The following is a 27,978-nucleotide window of genomic DNA, read 5'->3' on the forward strand; positions in this document are numbered from 1 at the left end:
ATCAATAATGCAATAAACGAAGCCAACTTTCGGCACTTTCGGTTAGTTCGTTCTGTGGTTAGTTCGCATCTTCCCACGAGCTGTACCGTGTTATCGCATGTGTTCAGTGGAGCAAACCGCTGAAACTTGTTTTGCGAAGTTACAAGCGCGTCTCAGAGGCAAAGACAGCGAGCCACCGGTGGCACGATGTCCGATACGCACCCTGCATCTGATGCTCAAGATCGGGGCGAATCGGTGAACGCCTCCGACGGCGACTCGGCCCCGCAAAATGGTGTGGAAGACGGCGGCAAGGTTGAGGTTGACTCCGCGCCGATGGAAACAGTTGCTTTGGAAACGACGGACATCTATTCGGAGGTAATGCGTGCTCTTTCCAGCTGTGCGTTTGCGTGCGTACGTTTCATTCTCACTAGGTGGTAATCTACGACGCACAAGCATAAAAGAATTTTCAACTGGTTGTAGCATGGTTTGCCGCTGGCACCTTCCGCTGATCGTGGCAATTTATTCTGAAATAGTCGAGATATATCTTGGAATGTAGGTGTACACAACGCTTTCGCCGCCAAAGTCTTGGTGGAATTATATTGGAGCACTGAGACTGGCAATTGTTTGCTGTGGAATGGGGGCAAGTCTGAACCGGCAAAGACCAATGCTCGGCCTGTTTTAATTCTACCCCTCTCGTTTTGCAATTTTCAACATGTACCACACACTCCTAAAAACAAATAAAACGGATCTGTAACATCATGCATCCTATCCTCTGCTCTGAATGATACCCCTTTCAAGGGGTATCAAGATGTTAAGATAGAGTTCCTGCTGGACATAATATTATTCAATTGATCCACAACACAGCCAGTATACATCGCAAAGAGCACGCCTTGCAAGCTTAATTTTCCCTTAGTATTTCGATGTACAGGGTGTTGCAACGATAACTGGAACACTTTAAAAAAATTTCCTGAGCGATCCGCCGCTCTGTTCGCGCTCAAACTTCACACAAAGGTCGCATTTTGTGGTCTATTTTGTTTGACACCGGGAACAACAACGGTACTTACCTGTTTATTCTGAAAATAAATAAAAACGATTTTCGCCTATGGGAAAATGGCCGCTGATTTGAACGTGCGAGCCAGCGCAAGTTGATGTTGGGACGACGAAACCACCTGCAGAGTGAAACGCACGTTTGGGATTCACGTACGGAGCCAAATGGTGCAGCAGACGATCAGAAAATGCACCTAGAAATGAGCTAACAGACGATCAGAAAACCCGGTTTTCGGGCTCGCACGTCCAAATCGCCGCCATTTTCCCATAGGCGAAAATCGTTTTTATTTATTTTCAGAATAAACAGGTAAGTACCGTTGTTGTTCCCGGTGTCAAACAAAATAGACCACAAAATGCGACCTTTGTGTGAAGTTTGAGCGTGAACAGAGCGGCGGATCGCTCAGGAAAAATTTTTAAAGTGTTCCAGTTATCGTTGCAACACACTGTACTTAAAATTAGTTTAGTTCCGGCTTTAATCTCGTATGTTTCTATAGCTGTAGCCAAACTGATTCAGTTGCACCATACAGATAACTGATACCTCTTTGTGACACTAATAAGCTGTCACGGCAATGTAGTGAAATGCTGGTGCACAGTGTAGGCGGATGGAGTGATTGCTGGGTGCTACTTTTGCATGTTTCGTCGTTTTATCAAAAAATCATTTGTCAAATGGAAAATCCCCACACACAGTGCATTCAGTCACTCGAAGAGCGATGCAAAGTTTTGACGAAACTGATATTCGTTGTAACAGTAGAGGCTAAAGTCGGCTATAACGAATCAACAATTTGGCTCGCGCCAAAGCTATACTTGATACAGAAATATGTATTTTTTAGGCTTCAAATCCACTGTAAACAAGGTGTACCTTACCTTTCTCCTTGTTGCATTTCAGGCTCCGTGAACGGGAACAGGAAACGGGAAATTGCAATAGAAGAAAGTTGATTTGACAAAACAGGCCTGCGTCTTTATTTGTTTGATGTGATGAAGGATGTAATCTTTGTCTCGTGGCTACTCACAGCACTGAGCAGGATGAAATTTTTCACATTGTCCGCGAGCAAAAAGATACTTCTGCGGTTTCGAACCACGGGGGTTATTTCAAGTAGCATCTCAGCCTCCTGGTCAAATATTTCTTCGTTATACCCGATACCGCGGGCGGCCCTCACGGTTTAAGTTTCCTAACAAGAAAGTGTCATTGAAATAAAGCGTGTCTATTTAGTTCGCTATAGGCAGTAATTCGCTATATCAATGTTGGTTATAACGAGGTTCAACTGCACTTACTTCTACGAGTCCTGACACATACTGACATGCTGACAAGTAATGATAAGGATGTGATGAGCAGAGTACTGACAGCATCATAATGAACATAGGGGCCATAGCAATGTATACATGCGGGCATCAAAAGTGTTTCGTTTCTCTTTGCAGCAGTGCCACACACATGTAAGATGAATTCGGAGGGACCGTAAAAACTTGTTCGTATTATCAGAAATTTGTCTTAATTAAGCACACTTGTTTTTTGTTTTGTGCATGTCACGATGGAGCAGAAGTGTTGCTTGTCCTAACCATGAAACTCATAATAATCAAGTTCGTTGCCATGAAGGCAAAATATAAGTTTGGTTCAATCAAGAGGCTGCTTTGGTGTGATAACAGTGATACCAATTTAATCTCAGTTTCAAGCAGATATCCTGCATATTGAAGGAGAAAACGTATAAAGCAATGGCAGCTCCCGAGCCACTTTCCGGTGATTTGTCTATGATGTTACAGGATTTTGTATGTGCGATTGGTTTGTTGCCCACCTAAGCCACCGCCGGAAAGCATGACTGAGCGGTTGTAGTAGGAGCTCTAGTTCCATTTGATCATATCATTGGAACGCTAACATGGAGTTAACACGCTGGTAACTGTTTTAAAGCAAAGCTTTGTATCTCTACCCCCCCAAGGGTTCTGTTGCGACCGTTGGTGTCAACAGAAACTCAAGTGAACAAATAAAGGAAGTTACTGGCACCGCCAGTAATCGAACCTGGAACGAATAGAGATGAGAGCCTGTTGTCTTATCAATTGAGCTACGAGCCCACGCGGAGATGGGGGAGACAGACAGTGCACTCACTGATCACATCTGCAGGTTTACTCCTTGCAATCTCGATGAATGCCACGGGATAGCATCACGTGACCTCTCGCTCCGCTGTGCGATCCACCCATGACTAGTGTAGCAGTCATGTGCGCACCTTGCGCATGCGCTAGGAGTTATAAAAATTAAAGGAAGCTTCCACCAACGCATGACATCGCACTTCTCTGTCTCTGCCGTCAATCTCGTCGCCTCCGTCGGCGGTGGCAGAGACGGAGGAGAAGTGAGATCGTCTAACGCCGGGTTTAAACTTCCTTTAATTTTATCAAAAAGGAGTTTCCACTTATGTGCTTCACCAATACAATTCAACTAACCACTGTTCATGAATCGTGCATTGATATAACCTATCAAAGAATATCTCTTTGAAGTAATAAGGGGTGTGGTTAAGAGCATTTCACTTGTCTCTCGTTTCACTCTTTGCAGAGCCACGTGTGTGAATTCAAGTGACGTCGCGTGGGTAATCATTGTGGGTGCCGTTTACAGCTTTGCTTTCCAACCACCTTCACAGGGTGGATTGGCACGCATTTTAATAGTTCTGACCCATATTACATCACTGTATATAACATGAAATTTGAAATATTTTCAACATTTATTCCCATTTTTCAGTTAAAGAACGTCTTTTATGGCTGAAATGCAGCTGAGTGAGGAACTGGAGTCTAGTTCTCTCAAATTGAACTAAGTTGTATACTGTCTTCATGGCCCCTTCAATGAGAATCTACTCCGTGCACATTCACCGTGGCCCTCTCATGCTGCTCCCACAGCCTAAGCATTTCTTGCTTGTGGCTATATCCAATTACATAGAAAGCGGGCAGGAGTAACCCTGCAACTTCTCTTTTATTTTTTTCGTTCCCTCTGCCGTGCGGGCACAGGACTCGGACCCAGGCCGGGAGGCGGACTTGAAGCGGTACTTTGGCACCACCCCGACGGACACGGCGGCATGTTCCTTCTTCGATTCGCTGGCCGTGAGCACGTCGCCCATGATGAAGAGCGTCTCGGAGGTGAACATGTGCCAGAGAGCGGCTGAGGCCCTGGAGAACACGGAGGAGGGAGAGGCCCCGCCGGTCGACGACCGGCCCAGCGAGGACTCCTCCGTGTTCTTCTCGGTCGGCGAAGGCACCCTTCAAGAGCCGGGCACTTTCCAAGAGCCGGAGGTCGCCGTCATCGCACAGGAGGCCGTCGAAGGTAATGCTGCGCTCGCTTTTTCTCTCCAAGCTGTCTTGGACCGCCTTAAAAGGGCCATGCAGACAAAATACAAATTTGTTTTATTCAAAAGGTTTGGCGTTTTATAGAGCCCACAGCATTTGTCTGGCAGCAAGCGATGCCGTATTCACTGAGACATTAATCAATTTAGGTTAAAATCTTGATTCTCCTGCCAAATTATGTGTTTCCATGATATCTGAAGTCATGAATGAGGGTGGACTTCCAGTGCGCCTTTCAGCTTTGCAGCCTGCTTACCGTCAGTCCTCCCAGATTGTGCTACCATTCTCAGAAGCAGACCGTTGTCCTCTGTTGCTTTGTTTCTGACTGTATTTGCACCTGTTTTGCTTTTGTTACTATAGAAAGTAATCATTTTGTGAAACATGCGGTATGCTCGACAAACAGGGCCATGTGAGACAACGTCGTTTACGCTAATCGGCCAGTGGCGTGTAAAACAACTCCAACGCGGCGGACTGCTGTACAGCTACAACAAGCAGAGTGCGCCGAGTACCAACAGCTGTTACGCATCGGTACTTCTATCATTACGTGTATTTCGGTAACTTCCATTGTTTACCCCAGCATTCTTACAGCTGTAAAATGAATATGCATTACATTTAAGCACAAATACCTTTTTTGGCCAGCTTATAAGTCCTGCCTAACTTGGTTTTGCTTTTGCCGGCCTAAGCCAATCGCACAGCTGCACATATGACGCCACAGGTTATGTTGGGGGAAATTGGCTAGTGGGTTGCGTGGCCGTTTCCTTTTTTCCTAGTTATGTAGCTTATTTCAGCCATGTGTGCGTTAAAAGTGGCGTAAGTATGATTCCAACGAGGCAATCTTTCGAATGAACCAAACTTGTGCTTTGTCTGCACGGCCCCTTTGAAGGCATACTGACATGAAATTTCAGAGGTCAGATAACTATGCAAAAATCTTCCTTTGTATATCGAGATACCCCCCCAGAAGAAGTTTAAACTGTAACCGTTTAGTATAACATACCTATTTTAAATTAATTTTAATCTTTACGTGGGCAAGAAAGACAGCGTTCTTCTCTCTTTCGACATCGGCATCAGCATGACCCCACGTGCGCCTCTGCCCAAACTGCCGACGTTGGTGCTCCCGTGATAGAGCCAAAGCAGCTTGCTATTGTTGGTGCGCATCGCTCTGCCTTCTGCATCGTGTCACAGTTTTTGGGACTGACGTCATGCTCCCCAGGCGTGTGCGATCACAGCTGGTCTGACGCGCACCCGTCCAGACTGGCCGTGGTGCGGCGAGAACAGTGACATCAAGAGCACCCTCCTGTCGTAGTGGCCACCTTGGTGTTCGCTTCGCTGAAACAGAAACTGACACGAATAAACAAAGCTGCAAGTAATTATTTACGCTGCGATCGACCATCTGATGTGCCATTCTATGATTGGTAAGCTCGTAGGCACCCATAGCAGCAAAAAAAAACTTAACACAAAATTTCGTGTCAATACTGCCTTAAAATCAGCGTGCACATGCCAGAGCACTGAATCCTAATTTTCGCAACACAGTGGGGTGAAAACCGAAAGCAAATGATGCGATGGCATTGTACTGCTTCAGAAATAGGGTTCCTTTTTGGGGGCGCTCGAGTAGCGAAATTGGGAAATGAAATTGAATTAGAGTGCGTGAAAGTAAGTGGCTACCAATATGGAATCGAATACCAAATACTTCCAGACTAGATTATTGTATTTTTTCAGGAGTCAGTACTCTTGGACAAGAATACAGTAGCCGATCATTTTTTCAGACTCCAGAAATTTGGACTTGCTGTATATTTCAGACTTTCCTGAGGACTGCCAATTGTCCATAGGAGTAATGACTCGCGAATTTTTTGGACTGCTTTTTTACTCAGTTTATTTTTCGTTCCCCTCCGGGTCCGAAAAATCGCTCGGCTACTGCAAACACACACGCACGCACGCGCGCACACACACACACACACACACACACACACACACACACACACGCACGCACGCACGCACGCACGCACGCACGCACGCACGCACGCACGCACGCACGCACGCACGCACGCACGCACGCACGCACGCACGCACGCACGCACGCACGCACGCACGCACGCACGCACGCACGCACGCACGCACGCACGCACGCACGCACGCACGCACGCACGCACGCACGCACGCACGCACGCACGCACGCACGCACGCACGCACGCACGCACGCACGCACGCACGCAAAACTAGAACCTGCATTGGTGTTTCTACGTTTGCCGATGTGGGACACTGTCATGATTCCTTCTCAATCATCTTTGTAAAGCATCAATTGGGTTACCAAAAGGAAAAGACATTGCAAAGTGACTCTCAGCCACCTGTGCGTTTTGATTGCGAGTCAGTTTTCGTGAAATTACAGCGGTAACAATACCCTCGGCGCCGGTGCGTGTTACAGCTGACTGTGACAGGCCATTTTCAAAAATTGTCATTCCCAGGCCCGACAGCATTCTTCTCCAAGCCAGAGCCAGCCATCGTTGAGCCGGCTGAGAGCCGCGAGGTTTCGCGGAGCGAGGAAGGCCCCTCGCTGAGCAAATTCTTCTCCAGCGACGCCAGTGGAGGCGACCAAGAGGGCAAGGCCTTCTTCGATGTCCTTGCAGCCGGCATCGCCGGGGTCGAGCAGTGCGGTCGGTCGTCGGGCAGCGCCAGCCCTATTTCACTTGCACGGGTAAGTGGGGAAGAGCTTTTACCGGGGCTAGTTGTTTTCGACCTATGTATACACGGCCAATATACTACTCTTTGTGAAACCTGACCTGGGCCACTTAGTATTGTATTGTCATGTGCCAAAACTGCACAGGCGGGGCCAATCAATCTCTAATCGGTGTGGTGGGGCAAATCATGTGTCGTTGCTTCCTCCTTGTGAAGTTTCAGTTCCAACACAACACCATTGCAGCTGCTGCTGCATTGGTAGTGCTTTTTTGCTGTTACGACTACCAATTACTGTCTTAAAGCGCAACAAAAGTGTAAAAAACAAGTTAAATTACGATATATCAGTTGACGTATTCATGGGACGTATGGAACGGAAGACAATAGGTGTAACATTAAGGGACAAGAAGAGAGCAAAGTGGGTCAGGGAACAAACGTGTGTTAAGGATGTAATAGTAGAAATTAGGAAGAAATGGGCATGGGCAGGGCATGTAACATGAAGGCAAGATAACTGTTGGTCATTGCGCGTAACAGAGTGGATCCCTAGAGAAGGCAAGCTTGGCAGGGGGCGGCAAAAAGTTAGATGGGCAGATGAGATCAAGAAGTTTGCAAGGATAATTGGTTGCAGTTAGCACAGGACCGGGATACTTGGAGATCTATGGGAGAGGAAATTTGCCCTGCAGTGGGCGTAGACAGGCTGGTGGTGATGATGATGATATCAGTAGATTGCATAGCTGTGGGTGGATCAAGTAATGGGAGTGTGGAAGCAGAAAACTTAGTGGAGAGATGAGATTAATAAATTCAGAGGCAAAGAATAAAGTTGTAGGGTACAGGATAGGAGCAGTTCAGCATGTGAGAGCCTTTGTCCTTCAATGGACATAAACATGCTGCTGCTGCTGATGATGACGGTTGGTATTGTTATTTATTAAAGTTATCAGGTTACTGATGATCAGTTCCCAACCAGAGAAAAAAAAATCATGCATACTCGGATGATATGCAAAGCACAACTTAAAAGCAGAGCTGCGCAGCGGTGTGTGGTAAAAGAAGCAGTACCATCTCGCAATGATGCCTGTATGTGTCATGATGCCAACTTCTGTGCTGTTTTGCTAACCATGTTAGATGTGTGGGGACCTCTTCTCCATTTCCTCCTGAGGCCATCAAGCGCTGTACAGATCACAGCTAACCAGATTTTGCTTTGCAGTTGACATGTGATGCCAGTAGCTAGAATGCAGTTACCAATTACAGTCACCAATTACCAATTGCCATTACCACTCATAACGATATTGAATTGCCATGAAAATGTCGTGTTACAACCAGTAATTGTTATAATTGGGTTGGGCAGAAAAAGTTACTTTTGCAAGCATTTAGGAGTTTTCACCGAGTATTTACAAAACAGGAATGTAACTGCACGGCTGACTACCCAGACTTAGCCATGCGTGTGCCAACCAACTCCACACGGCCCCTCGGAAAGACCACAGTCACAAAAGTAGCATGGTTTTCTGCCTTTTTTAACATTAGTAGCCAACAGTAGCCTTTACCGCGATGTAACTTTATTTTAATCTGGACAGTGTTGAAGAGCTGCTTCCTGCCTCTCTTATTGCCTGGTCAGGAGGTCTCTTCCTTCAGGGATAGCACGGCAACATAAAAGGCGAGAACTTTTTCTGAGTATCAGAATGATAAAAGATGCCGCAACTTATTTCATGCTTAAAAAAGTGATGCTTGGTCACACACGATGTACCCATGATCTCTCACAGATCTCCAAATACTGTACTTTACGTAGGCACTGTCAGGCTCAATTGTTATAACCAATATTAAGGGAAATGACCATTGTTATAAGCAGTTTATTTTACCATATAACACATAGCAAAGTTGATGGTGCCACAACTCTTCATTTGTTATATCCAATATATTGTTGTAACGTACCAGTATTGTTATGATTGGGTTGGACTGTACTTGTGTGAGTACAACTCTAGTTGCTTTCAATGTTAGGAACTAAGCGACACATCTTTCGAATGCATCCAAGTTTAACCCGGCGCTTTCATGCGGGATTTCGGCACGTGTGCCTGACGTTGCCTACGCAATATTGTTTCAGGAGCCCTGCCTGATATCGGAGCAAGTCGAAGATGGCGACATCTGTGCCTACGACAGCTGGCTGCCATCGGCTGCGACACGAGACTTTCTGACCAGACTGGCAACATCTGAGCCCGGAACTGTGTTCCCCGAGCGGGACCAACTCACCATGCCGGGAGTCATCATCGACGAATCTCAGGTACTACAGTAGAAATTCGTTGTAACGAACACTGATATAGTGAATTACCGGCCATACGAACTAAATACGAGCTTTGGTTGGCCACGCTCTGTTTCAGTGGCAGTTATTCTTTTTATAACGAAACCGAAACTGCGAGAGCCGCATGTGATGCCGGCTATAATGAAGAAATACTTGAGAAAGGCTGGTAAACAACTTGGGAAATCTCCCGACGTCCAAAACTGCGGAAGTAGGAAAGGCCCTTTCATTTGTGGACACTGTGGACAACTTCATTCTGCTCATTGCTGTGAAAAGCCACCTGACGAAGATCACATCCTACTACAAATGAATAAGAACGCAGGCCTGTTTTGTCAGACTTTGTTCTGCTGTAATACCTCTGTCACACAGGCACTTTCAATTGCGATTGAGTCAATCCAGATTGAGGTCAATCTAGATCTGGTGCTGCTACATGGCAGTTTTAATCGCGATTGCACCCGATCCCGCTCGAACTCAATCCTGGTTTCCCAAGCGTGATTGAGGTTTCCAAGCGCTATCAGACGAAAGCAGTGGTACTCTCATCCCCGCTGAGTAATGTCACAGAAGGTGACAACTTCAACTAACGCCACAAATTGTATCAAATAACTTTACCCAAATAAGCGTGCAGTAGCATTTATATATGTAGTTCCGTATAACCACGACCGCACAAAGTTACCAGACGCCTGCCGCGAAATGCATTTTTAGCCGTACGTGAGTGCAACTGGTGCAACTTCCCGACCGGGTTCGAAACGTGCCGTGTACCAGCGGTGATGCGTCAAGCGCGCTCAAAAAGTCAATTCCTGTGTGACAGGGGTATAACTTCACGTTGTCATGTTGTGGTCTGTTTAGTTTGAAATGCCACAGGGAGACAGGTAAGGATTACCTCGTTTATGGTGGGTTCGAAGCCCAGCATATAGAGTTTTTGTATCTAAGATTTTTTCGCTAGCTAGATTGCCAATTCTTTGGACCCGATTTCTGCCCCTACTGTTACAATGAACATTGAATATAACGAACTAATTTACTGCCCCGATGCTACATCGTTGTAACGAGGTTCGACTGTATTGCTCCTTTGTTGTTGTGCAATTGTAGTGCTAGCAGGGTGGCGTTCCGTGCAGTGGTGCTGAACTGTTCAGTTCCGCAACTGACCGCTCCTTGTCTTCCCGCCGGCAGATGGACCCCATCCGAGCATTGCTTCACGAGCACCTTCCCGACGAAGCGGGGTTGCGGCGGACGCTCACAGTGGATGACGTGCCGCAGAACGAGGACGGGCTCAAGCAGCTCATTGTGAGTCTCCTCTGCATTGTCTCGCCGTACCCATAGAGTTTCATACAATAATAACTAGAGGGGAAACTGGCGCTAGTGTCAACGTGAACATGGCAGCGGCGCTTACGCGTCAATGGGAATGATGGGTAGTTCTGGAACCGGATGGTGTAGGATTGAAGCGGGATTATGGCTGTGCAAACTGTGTTTTTTGACAATAAAACTCTTATAGCCTGGTTCTCCGTTTACAAATTACATGGCGAACAAGAAAGTTAGTGATCAAAAACTGGTTTTGTATGAAATAAAACGGCGCGTTTAAATAAAAACAGACGTGGAGTCGAGGAGGTTTGTGGAGCAGGTTTGCCATTTGCCACCAACTACAGCGGGACACGGATATCTTTAACAAGTGTTTGTAAAAGTTTTGGCGCTTGTAGGCTGTAATACTAAAACAAGTTTTGTGCTCATAAAAAAGGAAACCGATTACCTTTGGAGAAGTTATTCTTGCGTGAATTAGAGACATTCATCAAGCTGCGTTCCTATCAGCGGCTGGTACTGCTGGTCTACGCCGTAGGAGCCGGCGTTCGCATGAAAGGTGTGGCTGTTCCAAGTGATTCACAACCGTCGTCAGCTTCGACTATACATTGCTCCGCCAAATGACCAGCACCACATTCCTAATTCGCAGACAACTTCGCCGCACACAGAGCGCCGTCATTTGTGTTTTCGTGCTCGTTGTGCGGCAGTGAATTATAACCCATCCGATTCGCAACTCTGGGTTATAAAACATTTCTAATCAGGGCAGCGTCAGTCCGCGCGCGTCATTCAGTTCAAGGAGAAACGTATTTTTGAATGCTTCTTTCAACGCACCACGTCGTTCATGAAAGTCCAAAACGAAAACGAAACTGTCTGCACCATAAAATCCATAGTAACTTGCACAAGCCATCGAGCACCAATCCGAATCCAGAACTACCCATCACGCCCATTGCGGTGGACAATCGCAGCGCCAGATTCCTCTCTAGTTGTTATTGTATGAAACTCTATGGTCATACCCTCTGGTTTTTGGAACAAATGGGGCCCTTTGATTGATTGATATTGGTATTTCCTTTGAAACGGGATGATTGTGTGTTATCTTACCAAGAAAAACTACCATCATCATCATCAGCAGCAGCAGCAGCCTATCTACGCCCACTGCAGGGCAAAGGCCCCTCCCATTATTCTCCAGTTATCCCGGTCCTGTGCTAACTGCGACCAATTCATCCCCGCAAACTTCTTGGTCTCATCTGCCCACCTAACTTTCTGCCACCCCCTGCCACGCTTGCCTTCTCTAGGGATCCACTCTGTTACCCTTAATGACTAACGGTTATCTTGCTTTCGCATTACATGCCCTGCCCACGTCCATTTCTTCGTCGTAATTTCTAATAATATGTCCGTAACACGTGTTTGTTCCCTGACCCACTCCGCTCTCTTCTTGTCCCTTAATAATTCCTTAATGTTTCACCTATCATTTTACGCTCCATTGCCCGCTGAGTCGTCCTCAATTTAAGTTGAACCCTCTTAGTGAGCGTCCAAGTTTCTGCCCCGTAGGTGAGTACCGGTAAGATGCAGCTGTCATACCCTTTCTTCTTTAGGGACAGGGACGAAAAATTAATATATCAATGATGCTTTATACCCTGCATTTAATACTAGCGCTGCTCGAGGGCAAGCACAAAATACTTTTTTTTTTCTGTTGCAGGTGGTAGCTGTCTTAGGTAATATTCCCCTCTCTGCTTTTCGTCCACCAGCATTCTAATCTTTTAGGCGTCTCGACACCCTTGAAGTTAACTCCCTCTGTGCTACCCTTAAATTCTAGGGCTTCTGGAAGCCGAATATTTCCCTCTTAAAGATTTGGATGGATACACTCACAGTCTAAAACTATGTGCTGCATAGTTACCGTTTCTTTTCCACAGGCCATGCATACCGCATCATTTTCTGTGTTTGGCCACTCCCCCCTCCCTCTTTTGTTTTTGGTAATTTTATATGCGTGACCTGGAAAAAAACAGTCAGTGTCACAGCAAAAAAGCTCGGCTAATGTCTGTGCTTTCGAGATTATGTATTTGCTAACAGTGCATTGCTAGATTTGATCAAAATTTCACTGTTAGCACATTTGTTTGATGCTAATCACCATGTCACTACCACAGGGCCATAGCTAGACAGACAAGCAGACAGAATAACTTTATTTGGCCACAGTTGGGGCAGTTAGGATAGTTGGAGGTCAATAGTGAAATGCCTAAGGAGGTGAGCAAGTGCCAACCCGTGTGACTCTTAGTGAGTCTTTCTAATTTGGCAATGCGTTGGGCCTCCACTAATTTGGCAAGGGAGTTGTCGACCCCGTACCGAGAATTTTTTTCTGGGGGACGGTTATGGGTTGTAGGGGGAAAAAAAAATTTGCCAGAAAGAACACTAGCTAGCACTTGCTTACAAACTGCCTTGACAAAATTTTGGGGGAAGGGGTGGGTGGGGGCTCAAACCCCCCAAACCCCCTTCCTGGCTACGTCCCTGTGCTACCGTAACCTTCGTAGCAAGTTTATACTGAGTGGGCTGCTTTGTGAGAGCCTTGTGGAACAAGGAGTGAGATGTTGATCCTCATTTCGTCGTGGTGTTAATGTAAGGTGGCAGGTTAAACTGCCATTAATCTTCGTTAAGGTTGTGATCGTGGTAATGGCTTCTTTGAATCCCCACTTGTGAGGAGTCCTATGACGGTCGCACCCACCATCCAAGTCCTTGTGTGAGTACACTGTTTTGCCTGATGTCGGTGATGTTGGCAGGGGGCCCAGTGCCACAATGCGGCCATCAACCTGACGACGCGCCTCCTGACCACCGTCGGCCAAGGTCCGGGGTCCGGGGGTCATCCGTCCAGACACAGCCCCTACTCTCTGCAGGCAAGCTGCATTTTCAAATTTATATGAACACCATGAACACCTTCAAATACATTCAAATTTATTTGGATTTTTATATCTGATTTTTTGACAGCCTCTGCGAAAAAAACTGCTGGAGTGATGCAGCTGAACAAGGTACCAGTGAACTGTGCACAAATCAAGGAGTGCAATAAGGCTAACAGTGTCATTTGATCTGCTCTCTAGCAGAAGTTACGGCCGTTTTGAAGTTGGGTTTAGAAGGCGGGAACCAGACAAACTGGTGTTGCTGTCTAGGCCCAAACTTCAAACAGCCGTAACTTCTGCTACAGACCAAATAGAATGATATTGTCAGTCTTATTGCATTCCTTGATTTGTGCACAGTTCACTGGTACCTTGTTCAGCTGCATCACTCCAGCAGTTTTTTTCGCAGAGGCTGTCAAAAAATCAAATACAAAAATCCAAATAAATCTGAATGTGGTCGTTTTACACAAAAACAAATTTTATATCTACAATCAGAATGAAAAACTACATACGCCCCCCAATTTTCCTTATCATAACTATAAAAATAAAGTTTGTGATCAAAGACCCATGTGCCCCCTTAAAGGGGCCCTGAGATGGGTTTCAAAGTGTTTTTGTTTGTGTCAGAAATCTACTGTAGTCCAAAAATAGTAAGCATATTCACTCACGCTAACGAAAGTTATTACCCTGACGAGACAGAACTATTTGTTGGCTCGGCGGCTTGTGATGACGTAGAAGTCCGACCTCGTCCGAAGCGAAGCACTCATTTCATGGTTGGCCGCCGGAATTCTCTTCTATGTCCACGATTTTTGACGGCGACGGTTCTACCTGTGTTGGTTTACAGCGTTGTCGTTACCATGGTTACTTCAGCGTGTGGGTCGCACATGAGATGACCATGCCCCCCCCCCCCCTTTTTTTTGTAGCTACCTTTTCAGTCCTTACGGACTCTGAGCAGGAGGCACTGGTAATTGCGGAAGTCAACTTCGCATGCGCGAGAGTTTTCGTGAACGGTAACTTACTTTTACCGTCGCTACATAGCGATACAGTGGCCAGAATTTCTAGCCACTGTAATAGCGAGCCCCCTGCGCCGGCGTACACTTGCGTCTTGATTATAAATTACCGTAAAGTTCCCAGAGAACACCCTCCTTCGAAACATCGGCCACCTCCTTTTACAGGTGAAATATTAAATTTACTGAAAGACGCGCCCACCCCATAAAATCGATAGCTTTAGCGCCGATGAGTGAACAAAATAAATCCGAATCATCTAGATGCGGTCACTTATTCGTCCTTTCCACGCGTGACCCGAAAGTTCGCCTGTCTCGAATTTTTTCTTGATATCACTGTACTTTGGGTGGGCGTTCTTTCGGAACTTTACGGTACAGCAAATGCACTGCACTCGGCGCTTCATAGAAGTAATCTTAGTTGATGTTGTTTATTACATTCTTGCTAAATGATGATCAGGAGTACGATAAATGACAATTTTTTTTTCAGAAGAGCGAGCAAAATCTCTGCCCCTACTCCAGCCTCCCACGTTTTCAATGGTTCAGATGCGTTTATGAACTAGCATAGGTCTTTTATGCTTTTAAAATCGTTTTGGGCGAGGTAATATAGATAACTGCAGAATCATTACAATATATCTTACTCATTTTATATCGAAATATTTAGCGAGGCGTGAATTCTGGTTAATGCAATACTTGGTGCTAATTATTCCCACTAGATGGTGGCATCAACATCATGTTTTCTATGTTTTCAAGCTATACAGCAGAAGTATACGACTCTTTTAAAATTATTTCTTTGTGAAAGTTTAATCTAAAACGTCCAAGATTCAAGCTATTTCAAGCGTAAGCGAACAGTTCTGGGTAACAAACTTTTGTGTCATTTGCTTTGAGATGAATTCGCCAGATGTCGCTGCTTGGCAGCCGGTAAGCCGGAATGCAGAAACCGCAAAGTGCAATCCTTTAGTTTTTAGCGGCAAATGGCTCCTCTTGCTTCAATTAACACGGTAAAAGGTAAAGGCGCTAAGGACACTAAGCAACACGGTTTATTCAGACGGCTGGGCGCACCAAACCACACTTTGCTCCGATCATGACTTGATGGGATGCAATGAAATGAAACTCTTTGGCAGGAGTTGTCGTTACGAAATGCGCATGCTCTTCCCCTTGTCGCGGCCGGCGCAGAGAATCAGCTGCGACAGCGTTTGGGCTTGAACTGATTTATTCAGCCCGTGTGAGCGCACTTGAGCGTGCACCTCGTGATCACGAGCAGTGCCCGGCGTCGTCCAAGCGCTGCGTGAGGAGCTCCCACCTTCGTCGTCGGCGCGGAGCTCCATTGGTGTGCTGTTTGTTACAACCTCATAACTGAAACAAAGTTGAGGCTACGCTCGAAACACAGATGGCACAAAGAATCCTTTTGGGTACAGCATCCAAGAAAACAAATGCAACTGATGAAACTCTTACACCAGACACGGAGCGCTGAGCGATCATGCTGCGGGCGTCGTTGCTCCTGCACTCGCTGTATCCTTCCGCCGAGAACGGAGGAGCATCAAGCCCAGTTTGGCCCGGTGTGTAAGTGCTTTACACTCCGGTATAAAATAAACATGTGCTACTGTGTAAACGCACACACACGCAAAAGATGTTTTTTGTAGCTTTCTGATGTTTTTACACTCCTAAAAAAGTGGGGCGTGCTAGCACGTCACGATTAGTTCAAGAAATAGCCGTTGCGCTCCGATACCATCGACCCCCCCAAAAAACACCATCTCAGGGGCCCTTTAAGTGCCCTGAGGAATTTTTGTCTAGCTGGGAGACTTTGGTATCAAAGAGCTGGTCGACTCTAGCCACTCGTTTGGTTCTTCTTTCTTTGCAGCTTTGGTACACACGCCTGGCCCTGTTTGTGAAACAGCGCAAGTTTGCCTATGCTGAAGTTGAGGGCGATGCCTTTGGAGACCTGGACAAGCCGGACCTCTTCTACGAATTCTACCCAGACACCTACCCGGACAAGCGGGGTGGGTGGCCTCTTCTTTCCCCGAGTTGATATGAAGCCGAGTTGAGATTATGAGAGGAAAGAAAAGAACTTCGCAGCTATTGTGTCTTTTTCTTCATACATTATGTGACGGCCCTTATTAAGGTGCTGGGTCACTGTTTCCTGTTTGGGTGGGTACACGCAGAGTTGAGAAGAAAAGAGACACAGACACGGACTGGTATCAACAGATTACAGTTCGGTTTTCTCAACAAGGGTGTAAACGGTGCCGGCTCCCTCACCAGTCTCGAGGATGGGGTAGCATCAGCACTCGTCCGGCTCCTGGTCAGGTAGAAGCTTGTCAGGCGGGTGGCTGGTTCCCGGCCGTTCACCGCTGGACCGGGGGCTCGAGCTCTCGAGCCGGGGAACGTGTACTCCACTGGGCTGTGGAGGTGATGAGTGAAGCTGTGGGCCCGCTGGCCCGTGTTGGCAGAAGGTGCACGAAGTGGTGTTCTTCCCCGTCTCGTTCTCGGGCTGGGATGTGGGAGCGCGCTATCGGATCTCTCCTACGGCGGCTTCCTCCAGCAGAATCGCTTGGTGTCGGGTCTAGAAGGGGGCCCCAGGGGCTTGTCTCGACGCCTTCTTATATCCTCCGCGGGCTGCTTGGAGAGGAGGGATGTTTCATTGGGGAGCATAGCAGGTCTGGCCGGTCATTGTTCGCTCCCCACGCGTACGTGATGCCTTCCACCAGCGTTGTGGGTGCTTCAAGGTTGGCTTGGGCTTGTCCGTGCGAAGGATGGTATTGTACGCATGTGGCGTGGTATGAAAGGTGGAACCAGTGGCAACGTCCGAACGTCACAATTACCTTAAGAACAAGCACAGTTACTGTTATTACATTTATTTCAATTATATTATGTATGCTGGGGCATACATATTTTTCTTTTAATGTAACCTTTTCGCTGGCGTGGTGTTTCCCATTCGTAGCATTGTCATTGACTGTGTACACCTGTACTGCAGTTTTTTAGTTGCATTAAAAATGGTATGCTGTACTACTCTTATTGACACATGTTTGCTAGAAGCAGTGAAGCTGGCGATTTTTATCATTGTAAACTTATTTGCAGCAAGTTTTGAATGCTTCCGCACTATGAAGTCATTAAAATTGAGCCGTTGCAAGCAGCTGATATCATTTTAGTTTTGAAAACCCCCTTCGGAAAGCCATAATGGGAGGTCATCTAGTTTGCCTGTTACTCTATATGCAGCACTTAGTGACAGAAGGTTAGGAGAGTGCAGGAAGGCATCGTTGAGGATAAAGTGCTATAGGCATAGCAACCGAAAATGTTAGCCTGGTGTTGGGGCCCTAGATTTGACATAACAAATTGCTCTCAGCAGAAACGTACTCATTCCATGCCTGCCATGTAATTGGGGATCAAGACACATTTGCTAAGGATATTGGGGAGTGTAAAGCGGAGTACGTGAGTAGAGCATGTCGTGACGCGGAGAAGAGTAAAGAAGCTAACACAGTTGTCTCTGTGCTGGCAGGTTCGATGGTACCATTTGCGATGCGACTGCTACTGGCCGAACTTCCGCAGTTCCAAGGGAACCACTGCCAGGCTCTCAACTCCCTATACAAGCTGCTCAACGTTGTACACAGGGTCAGTACCTTTGTCAATGTCTGCACCGATTGCAGGGGGACCTCGTCAAAGGGTATGCCCAACACAGCTGGGCCTGCTCACTTTTTCGCTCATTCCCACCATGAGTTTGTACACTTTGCAACGCCACCCTGTCTCTGGTTGTCTTTAGCAGGCATCACTGGTCATAGTGGCTGATGAATGAGGCTATAATGGCTGAGCTACTAGACACTTTCACGCGCCCCTCACATACAGCTCCACATTCACAGTACAGCAGTGCAACTATGAAACAAGGTGCAAGACAGGGAGCAGTTACCGTATTCATTCGAATATAAGGCGAGGTTTTTTTAAAAATCCGCAGTCTCAAAGTCATACCCCGCTTTATATTCGAAGCTCTCTCTCTCTCTCTCTCTCTCTCTCTCTCTCTCTCTCTCTCTCTCTCTCTCTCTCTCTCTCTCTCTCTCTCTCTCTCTCTGTGTTTTGTGTGTGTGGGGGAGGGGGGATTTTTTTGGCACTCCAAACTGCACCCTCGCTTTATAATTGTGATCACGTTATAATCGAATAAATACTACGGTACGTGTTCTCCTGTGATCTTCTCCTTGGGCGGTTGCATATTGAACTGCATTATATTATTTCGAAGCACAGCACAAAACCTGAAGCTGCAGCGTAAGGGGCTCGTGGTTTTTCATTGCCGAACCCAACCTAAAGCAACCCGGCCTACTCTAACCTAGCCTAAACCAACCCAGGCTAGCATAGCCTAACCTGACCAACCTGAGCATCGAGAGATACTGTTGAGAGCCAGGTTTGTACCTAGCGCAACATTTTCTCAGGAAATGAACCTTTGTGGACAAAACAAATGGTTACAAGTTTTAGCCACGCCCTTCCCATCTTTTGGGGCGATAATAAGCAGGAGTAAAACTGTGCACCACTGATTCCTTTGCCTGTCATTGAAGCTGAAGGTGCCAACTTCCCTTGCAGATCCTTGGAAACCTGACAAACGGGATTTCTGAGGATGGGAGCCTCCTGGACATGAGCGAGCAGCTGAGACAAGGTAGGAGGGCCACTTTACGCTTGTCACAGGCATGTCATATGTTAGGACTATATAGGCTACCTGAGCCTAACGTAAATTTTTGCCCAACATAATACAATAGTGATAATAAAACCATGAGCAGCAAATCTCTCTCTTTGTAATGAACTGTTTTCACTAGGTCTCCTGGTGCTAACAACTAACAGATACGGGACAGACAGCTAAGTAGTTCTGTGTGCACTTGTTGCAAGTAATGATTGGGCTTAAGTGGTCAAGGTAGATGAAAGTAAGAACAAAAATGACGAGGATGCAACATCTTGCAGTGACAGGCCTCCACGTAGTCGACGCATCCATATACACCACATGGATACATGGACCCCATCATTGTTCCCGCCTAGGCTTCATCATCATCTACTCATACCCCCTCACCTATGCCCTTTGGCGAAACAAACGCTAAAAAAAGCCACTTCAGTATGATAAGGAACAAAAAAAAGAAAATAAAATGACACTTCCATGTCGAAACCTTCAAAAAGCGCAGCACTAAAAGCGTGACACAAACAGAACTACAGGATGAGTGCTTGCTCTCAACGGAAGTTTAATCAGGAAAACGAAACAACCTCTCAGTGACCACACTACGCGCGTGTCATAAAAACAGACTGTGCAACCCAAAAACAAAAAGGTAAAAACAGAAAAACCCCTAAACAAGTTAAAACACCACAGGGTGTGCATCTCACTAGCTGCCGAGATAGGCAGTCTCTCTCGCGTGTAAGGAAACAGAAGCCCGACTGACGTATTTGTCACCTCCGTAGCTTATCTAGAACGCTTCAGCTATTACCCTACGAGCCCAGCTCACCATTCCGCTGCAGTAAAATGACATTGCAGGGTTTAAATTATTTGTTTTTTAATTCCGATAGCTCATCGCACTGTTGCAGTATGTCGATACACGTACACGACGCTTCAAGTGCAGTGGACTAAGGAGACACTTTTACTGCTTGCCTTTGAAACATTGCGTGTTGAAAATAAACAATCCTGATGGGTCTGCAGCATCCATGAAGCTCTGGGAGGACCGGGAGTGCCGCGTCTACTTCTCCATCCTCAACTGCGTCCTCAACCAGAAGGTACGTGCGCTAGCTGATTATGGCGCTGTTTGCTCGTCGGCATTTTACACAAGTGCAGGTCTGCTGTCGCGATAGAGTTATCCACAAGCAGTTCAGGACACAAAAGGCCGCAAACGTGACAGTTTCTGTCCGTGCTTGCACCAAACTCTGTTCGTGCTGAGTAGCGCTGTAATGGGTGGCAGCCTTTTCTTGAAAATTGGTAAAGTTGGCTGGTGGGCTTGTGCGGCAGTGTCCGGGTTATTTCATGAGAGGTAGCAGATTCACGCGTGCTAGTTGATTGCCAGAAATGCATGCCCGTCCAAATAGGCGAGGCGCGAGCCTTTTGTCGGTGAAATCTGGAAGTGAGTGCCACATTTTGCATCAGATCAAAATAATATATTTTTCTAGCTGGATTATTGAACCAGAAATTTCTTTTAGCTAGAAATATTTCTATTTAGAAATAGACAGAATTTCTATCTAGAAATTCAGTTTCTAGCTCATTTCTAGCTGGACTGAGATTTTTTTCTGGCTGGCAACTATTAGTTCCAGCTAGCATTCGTCAGTCCAGCTGGAAGAAAAAAATCTGCAAGCTGGAAGTAATTGTCTCTAGCTATAAATTCAGTTTTTAGCTCATTTCTAGCTGGACTGAGATTTTTTTCTGGCTGGCAACTATTAGTTCCAGCTAGCATTCGTCAGTCCAGCTGGAAGAAAAAAATCTGCAAGCTGGAAGTAATTGTCTCTAGCTATAAATTCAGTTTTTAGCTCATTTCTAGCTGGACTGAGATTTTTTTTGGCTGGCAACTATTAGTTCCAGCTAGAATTCGTCAGTCCAGCTGGAAGAAAAAAATCTGCAAGCTGGAAGTAATTGTCTCTAGCTAGAAATTCAGTTTTTAGCTCATTTCTAGCTGGACTGAGATTTTTTTCTGGCTGTCAACTATTAGTTCCAGCTAGAATTTGTTAGTCGTTAGTCTAGCTAGAGACAATTATTTCCGGCGTGCAGGTTTTTTTCTTCCAACTGGACTGACAAATGCTAGCTGGACGTAATAGCTGCCAGCCAGGAAAAAGAATCTCAATACAGCTAGAAATGAGCTAGAAACTGAATTTCTAGATAAAATTCTGCCTATTTCTAGTTAGAATTTTTCTAGTTGGAAGCTGTCGATTCCAGCTGGAATCCATAAATCTTGTCAGAAATGAAGCTGGAAACTATGATTTCTTGCTATAAATGCTATTTCCATTTTCACTGGGGGAGGGTTTCACCTTCCTTTCTGTTGTACTCACTGCGACATTACTTCTTCCTGGAAAGATTAATAATGGAAGAAAGGTCAATATTGGAAGAGCCAAGTTGATAGCGTGTGTGGGTCTTCGTGTTTGGCAGGAAGGTATGTTTACGTCTGTTCCAATCGTGGCTAATTTTATTCGAGTTAAAGCGAGCACGATTGTAAAAGCGCTACAGTAGTTCTTTTCTTTTTTGTGCTGCATTCCGACCACTGTGGCTTTGTGCAGGACTACGTGGTGGGCATCAAGGTTGCCAGGATCCTTCTCGAGAAGAACAGCGGGCGCAAGGCACAGCTGCAGTCGGCCATTGGCCGGATTTACCTCCAGGTGAGAGGGCCTTGGAAAGTGTTTGACTTTATGCGCACTACTGTTCGAAACCGGGTTTGCAGGAAAACTTAGCTCAGACCTGTCAAGCCTGTCTAGTGGAGCGAGCCTTTTTTTTTTCACGACTTGGATATAAAAGAGAGATTGCATTCTTTTTCCATGCACATAATAAGTGCACGTATGAGAAAGTTTGAATTTTTTTCTGTCGGAGAGTATGTGCCAGCAAGGGTTATACAGTAGAACCTCATTGATACGTTTAAAAAAAAACGTGGGGGAGGAACGTACTATCAAGGAAAACATGCTGTCCGGTAAGAAACTTACTACAGGCACTTTTTAGTGTCCACAATTGAAAGCGTACTAACCAGGAAATCGTATGAACCAAGAATGTATCAACGGGGTTTTTACTGTAGAAGGGAGCTAGTTGGTGTTGCATTTCAAACAGCACTGGGAATAAGAAGAACAGACACAATGATGAGGTTTGTGTGCAACAAGGTCTTGTCTAACCTTTGCTCAGTTATGTTCAGATGTGGGTGCGATGATAGGACAAGTAGCGTGCAGTAGCGGAAAGGAAGTTTGCAGACAACTGAAGGCAAATGTGGTTCCACTGCTGCTTACTGCAATTCCTCACTGAGAAAACTATTTTGCTGAGGGTTTCCCTTTCTAGCCCAGAAAAACACCAAGAGGTTTAGTAACCTTAGTGCCTAATGGAAGCGCTCTTAATCGCACTCTCTCTCTCTCTTGCAGTTGGGGGACGTGGACATAGCGCAGAGCCACTTCCACAAGGCCGAAGCCCTCTATCATGGCATGGGCCTTGAGGGACGCCTGGAAATCCTCATCAACAAGTGAGCCTCACTTTCATGGCAACGTTGATTGTGATTACCGTCGAGTTACAGGAAACGCTCTCGCAGCCAATTTCTTGCATGGCTCTGAGGCCGTTTAGCGTACCCTTCCAGTGATAACAAGTACAAAAAAAAAATTTTTTAGTGGATAAGACATGAGTTTGGGGGCTGTTTCAGTGCTGAACCAGCAACTTGCTTGCAAGAAAGGCAAGCGGGACAAACATTTTTTGCACTTGTGCACATGAGGGGTCAACTTCAAACAAAATGATGATGATGGAAGTCCTGGTAACTGTCATTGATGGTAAGTTATATTGTGTGTGTGTTGGCAGAAGCTTTGTTCTAACCCGTGCTCCTTCCCTCTCTTCGCATTGTCGCAGGGGCATGATGGCACTGGCCCAAAACAGCTACTTGGAGGCGTACAACTTTTACAAGGAAGCCAGCACCTTGCAGCCAAAGAATCCCCTGGTGAGCCTCGGTGTTTTTTTTTTTTTTTTTTACGTAAGCACTGAAATATCAAAATGGTATTTGGGTGCTTACGTAAATTTGTCTTGCCGAAGGAGACCACTGTGTTCACCATGTGAATGTTTTATATGCGTTCAGAGCAGTTGTAGGAAAACAAGATGCGACCGTGTGGTCAGCAAGATACGTCGTAGTTTGCGCATTGTCGTCTGCTGCGCAGCATCATCTGCTGTCATCTGGCGGCTAAAGAAAATTCCCTTCGACAGCTTTACGCATGCTTGAAATCATTATTGAGAGCTTCTTGATCAGCCACTGGATTAGTTTTGGCATGTGGTGTACTGTGGGCCGAGCAAGTGCCCATTGATCGATGCAGTTGCACAGATGCAAAAACAATCGCAACATAAAAGTGCACGAGAGTTAAGAAAGCAATGAATAGCTTATGAAAGTATGAAAATAAAGAATCATACACACTTAAAATGAAGCTAACGTGAAGTTGTCAGTTTGCATTAATTAGTGTGTTTTTTGGATAGTCGTGGCCAACGTACGCATGATCCAAAGTGTTGGGTGGTCCAGGTGCAGGCTGTTCTTTGAGGTGGAGTTTTATACTGCCTGTATGAAAGAGCTCTCATCGACTCTGGCCGCCATTTTGAATTCTGCGACCGGATGCTTAAATGTTAGGAAAGCTTTTGGTCAAGCAATCGCCGCCACTTTGGTTGTTTTAATGTGTAGCATTCTTTGGCGAGTACCCCAACAGCCACGACCGTGTAACGCCCAGCATTTCCACAAAAATGCAGATTTGGCAGAAGTTTCCACTGGTAATCGTTATAAAAGCGTAAACAGAGATAACTGCTCAAACAGAATTTAGAAAAACCAAAAAATTAGGCTGTAAAGAACTCGCACTCTAGACAACTGGCATAAGAATGCTACACATTAGTGGACAAGTCTCTGAATTTCTGCTGATTTTTTGGCCGCCTTTTTTTTGTGTATACAGTTGGTGTATGCTTATTGCATTTTTATTTTTATGTTGTTTACGTTCTAGGCCACAGGGTACGATAGTTTTGCATAACCTTCATAACCGCATAACCGCATAACCTTCATGTTCGTCACTGGCTTCCGAAGGAGTGTCCCATTGTGTTCCCTGATCGTGGTACCGTAGCAAGAGGCCCTTGCACAAAGTATCGCAGGCTCGTGCACGGCGACTATAGTGCAAGCCTTCCTTCCGCAACATATCGTTCACGCTTCATGCTCACCATGTGCTTCCGAAGAGGGGTCTAATCGTGGTCCGTGATGGTGGTTCTACTGTGTTTTTGCGTCGTATTATTCGTGCCCACAAAGTGCTCGCTTCAGTGTTCAGAGGCGCTATCTAGTCGTTGCCTATGATTTCAGTACACCAACCCTAGTGCTAGTCATTCTTCAAATGCACACCATGCCCGCTCCGGATTCCTCATAGCAGTTCGGCAACTGGACTGCTGCAAATGCGAGTTTAAAAGTTTGCTCTTAGAGTCGAAAAAAGAAAGTCATGACTCCCGAATGTGCCTAGTACCGTCTCTTTTTGCACAAAAACCTGTGGAAAATCGAGGCCTGTTAAAAAATATCCGATGTTCAGCTTTTTTTTCCTAATTCAATTGATATTTTCTTCGAATGCTACTGTTCAGTATTCGCACACCCATATCCATTATCATAAGTGCTCATGGCAGATCACTCGCCTGGTGGAGCAAACCTCTAGTCCGGGATATACAGACTGCGGCTTGTTTGTCCAGGTCCTTTTTACTAAGGTTTACTGGGATCTAAGGTCCGGGTCGGTCAGATGGGTCATCCACTTCTTGCAAAAGGGGGAAGGTATGCGGGGTAGTGTAGGGGTTCGTTGGCGCTCCCATACTTGGTGGTGCAGGGTGCCAGGCATGCAATAAAAATTGCAAAGGGAGGGGTACTGGGTGGGGTAGATAGCATGGAGGAGGGTGCTGGGGAGGTAGGAAGTTGTGTGTAATCGCCCAAGAGTGGTGGCTTCATGTCTACTTAACCAAGGGTGAGGTGGCGGGAATTTTCATCTGCTATGCCTATGGTGCGCCAGGTTGTATCTGTATTGAAGAAGTGGTTCCATTTTGATGGTGGCAGTGAGCGCTGACTGTCCCACTTGGGGTAAAGGCCTGGTGTATGGACACACAGGCTACAGCGTGAACCGCCTCTGCTGTAAAGGGACTGATGTCCAGCTACCTGGACAATGTACATCTTGGTTAGCTTTTTGATGACTTGAAGGGTCTTCAATGCTGATGCACTGATGCATCCTCGTTTATGATTTTGGCATGCCGCTTGTGAGTCGGTCAATATTGTGACAGAATCCTGGCTGGTCACTGCGGCTAGGGCAATGGCAAACTCTTCTGCCTCTTCTGAGGCAACCTCTTCTGAGGTTGTGTGCACTGTCAGTGTGGCCACTTCTTGTCCTGCAGTGTTCAAAGAAATTTAGATTAAAGCCATTCCACCCAACGTAAAAGCTGTTGGAAGTGCAGAGCAGTGGTTCGCCACAGGGGCTGTGATGCCCTTGTCCGGTCTTTGCTACCATCCCTCACGTTCTTACCCTCCATGTCTCACTCCTCTCTTGAGGAGTTCAACAGAGGTTTGTTCAATGCATTTCAAATTTCTTGCCTTCGCAGCTCTTCCGTGCCTTCTCCTGGGACAGCTCACATCCTTTTTTTTTACCTTTTGTTTCTTGTCCTGCCTGGAACCGCACATGAGTTCTTTCGTGCTTGCTTTCATCTCGCACATGCTAGAGCCTTTCTCCGTCATTGTGAACGCGTTTTTTATTGCGCCATTTTTTTTCTACGGCAGCCACATTTTTTTTTTCGCTTGCTATCGTAAGAACCAACCCAACGAGCATCCCTAATTAAATGGATGCGAGGGACTGCCAGTTAATTATGTACTATATTTCGCCTCAAATGTACTTGCAATTTTCTTTGTGCTAAATAATGGGGACATGTGTGACAAGTGCCAGCGGTTCAGGAGTTTCAAATGGTTCTGCTTATATAAACCTTTCATTCAAGTATATTTGTAACTTTTGTTTGGAAGGCTGAATCGAGGGACCAGCGGGTACCTTTTCAAAGCCTCTGTTTGGGTGCATGACGCTGAGCGACTGTGGTGGCTAGGTAGCGTGACAGCGAACGAGCTACGATGGCAAGCCAGGCCCCTAAAGTGCTCTGCACTTTAACACCAGCTCACTTTTCATTTGGTTTGTGTGTAGAAGTTGGTATTTTCTCGGTCTCCTGGTTGACTACTGGGCACTTGTTTAGATGCGAGAGCTGCTTTCACGACAGCTTGAACCTCATGTACGGATGATAGCCGCACCTCTGTATGTAACGTTTGCTTTTCTTTGGTTTGGACAAGGGGGACCCAAGGATGTGAGTTCCTGCCAGCATGCTTCCCTTGACATGCAGCCAGCCTGTACACTTTCTTTCTTTGTCGTGTCTTAAGACACGACAAAGACACGACCCAGTACACCATATGAACTTTAGCATGTAGCTTGTTTAAGAAGCAGTTCAATTAAAAACCTGCCCTTTGAAATGCGGATTGTTCCATGATAAAAGCGTTGTTTCCCACAAAGCAAAATTGTAGTGATTTACAAACTTCCCAACCTTTCGTATGCCCCCATCACAGTTGTACATTGTCTCTTCAGGTCTCCGGGGGTGCACATTGCCATAAAAATCTAAGCACTTCTTGCGAGCTGTGAATGCAAAAGCATTAATGTTTAAAGGAACGCCGCTGAGTGCTTCTTCCAGTTTTGCACTGTGAGGTGGCTGTTGCACCACTGTGTGGGGGCAGCGGGGGGAGCATGCTTGATATGCTGAACACCACTTTCACTCATAGCTGCACTCGCCGCTTTCCATGTGGCTGTGCGTTTTTATGACATTTTTAAGTGTGGAGCACTTTAGGGGCCTGACTTGTTGTCGTAGCTCATTCGGGGTTATGGCATCTCACCCAAACAGAGGCTTTGTAAGCCACTTCCTCTGGTCAGGATCGAACCTGGGTCTCTCACATTATGAATCTAATGTCTATCCCATTGTGCCACATGTTACTCGTATGAAAAGTGTTGGCGGTGATATTTGTGCAGCGCTGTTGCCACAGACGCTGCCGTTGCTAGCCCACAAATAAGTACACAATAATATAAAATAAGGAAAACTACATGAATTAATGCTTTAGTTACCTCAAATCAATGAAAACTCAATCCGCTGTCTCTTTGTAGGCCTTTTCAGGGGCTGCGGCACCCTATCTTGACTACTTTCGGTATCAACACCAGGCTGATACTGAAACTAGTCAAGGGAGGGCGGCACACAGCCCCTCTTGGCAGGCTCCGCACTTCCCGACAGCTTTCACATTGAGTGGAACTGGTTTAATTTTTTGCAGTCGTGTGGGAACCTTTTCTCAGCTCCCAACATTGGTGCCAATGCCAGCTTTTTCACTCAATGGGTCATTACTGCTCGCGCAATGATAAACCAAGAGTCTTCCCCCCCCCTGGTGCGCAGTTTGTGAACAACATGGCGGTGTGCCTGCTGTACCTGGGCCGTCTGAGCGAGTCGGTGAGCCTGCTCGAGTCGGCCATGCAGGGGGAGCCCGCCCTGTGCCTGCACGAGGGGTTCCTCTTCAATGTGTGCACCCTCTACGAGCTGCAGTCCTCCGAGGCCGTCGCCAAGAAGCGCGCCATGCTGCAGCTGGTGGCCAAGCATGCTGGCGACGGCTTCAACGGGGCCTCGCTCAAGCTCCAACCCGCTCCCACAAAGACGTGAGAGGTGTGACATAATGTGTGACGGTGTTGCCTGAGGGGCAGGAGTCTCCACACTAGAAGCGACTTCATCATCCAGTGGATGCCTGCTTTGTTGTACAGTCCCTGACGTTTTGGGAAATGCTTGATAAATTACGTTTATAGCGAA

General features: G+C 46.3%; 1 protein-coding gene across 1 annotated transcript; it reads left to right on the top strand.

Annotated features, from left to right (window-relative positions):
• Positions 1 to 16: 16 nt before the first annotated feature.
• Positions 17 to 27,978, top strand: LOC144159563 (trafficking protein particle complex subunit 12). The gene is made up of 14 exons (XM_077691132.1): positions 17 to 354; positions 4,009 to 4,321; positions 6,798 to 7,027; positions 9,098 to 9,274; positions 10,457 to 10,570; positions 13,348 to 13,461; positions 16,318 to 16,456; positions 17,950 to 18,062; positions 19,017 to 19,089; positions 20,110 to 20,183; positions 21,666 to 21,764; positions 22,506 to 22,603; positions 22,978 to 23,065; positions 27,574 to 27,978. Exons 1-14 carry the CDS (start codon positions 187 to 189, stop codon positions 27,832 to 27,834), a joined length of 2,061 nt encoding a protein of 686 aa, XP_077547258.1. The 5' UTR covers positions 17 to 186; the 3' UTR covers positions 27,835 to 27,978.

The sequence above is a fragment of the Haemaphysalis longicornis genome, unplaced genomic scaffold (genome assembly GCF_048455015.1).
Source record: "Haemaphysalis longicornis isolate Haplotype H1 unplaced genomic scaffold, Haemaphysalis longicornis Haplotype H1 scaffold_10, whole genome shotgun sequence".
In the NCBI taxonomy this organism is placed as follows: Eukaryota; Metazoa; Arthropoda; class Arachnida; order Ixodida; family Ixodidae; genus Haemaphysalis; species Haemaphysalis longicornis.

Coding starts and splice junctions, on each gene's coding strand:
- LOC144159563 (XM_077691132.1), top strand. CDS start 187: ATGTCCGATACGCACCCTGCATCTGATGCTCAAGATCGGGGCGAATCG. Junction 7,028..9,097: donor GCCCTATTTCACTTGCACGG/GTAAGTGGGGAA, acceptor ATATTGTTTCAG/GAGCCCTGCCTGATATCGGA. Junction 16,457..17,949: donor CACCTACCCGGACAAGCGGG/GTGGGTGGCCTC, acceptor CTGTGCTGGCAG/GTTCGATGGTACCATTTGCG.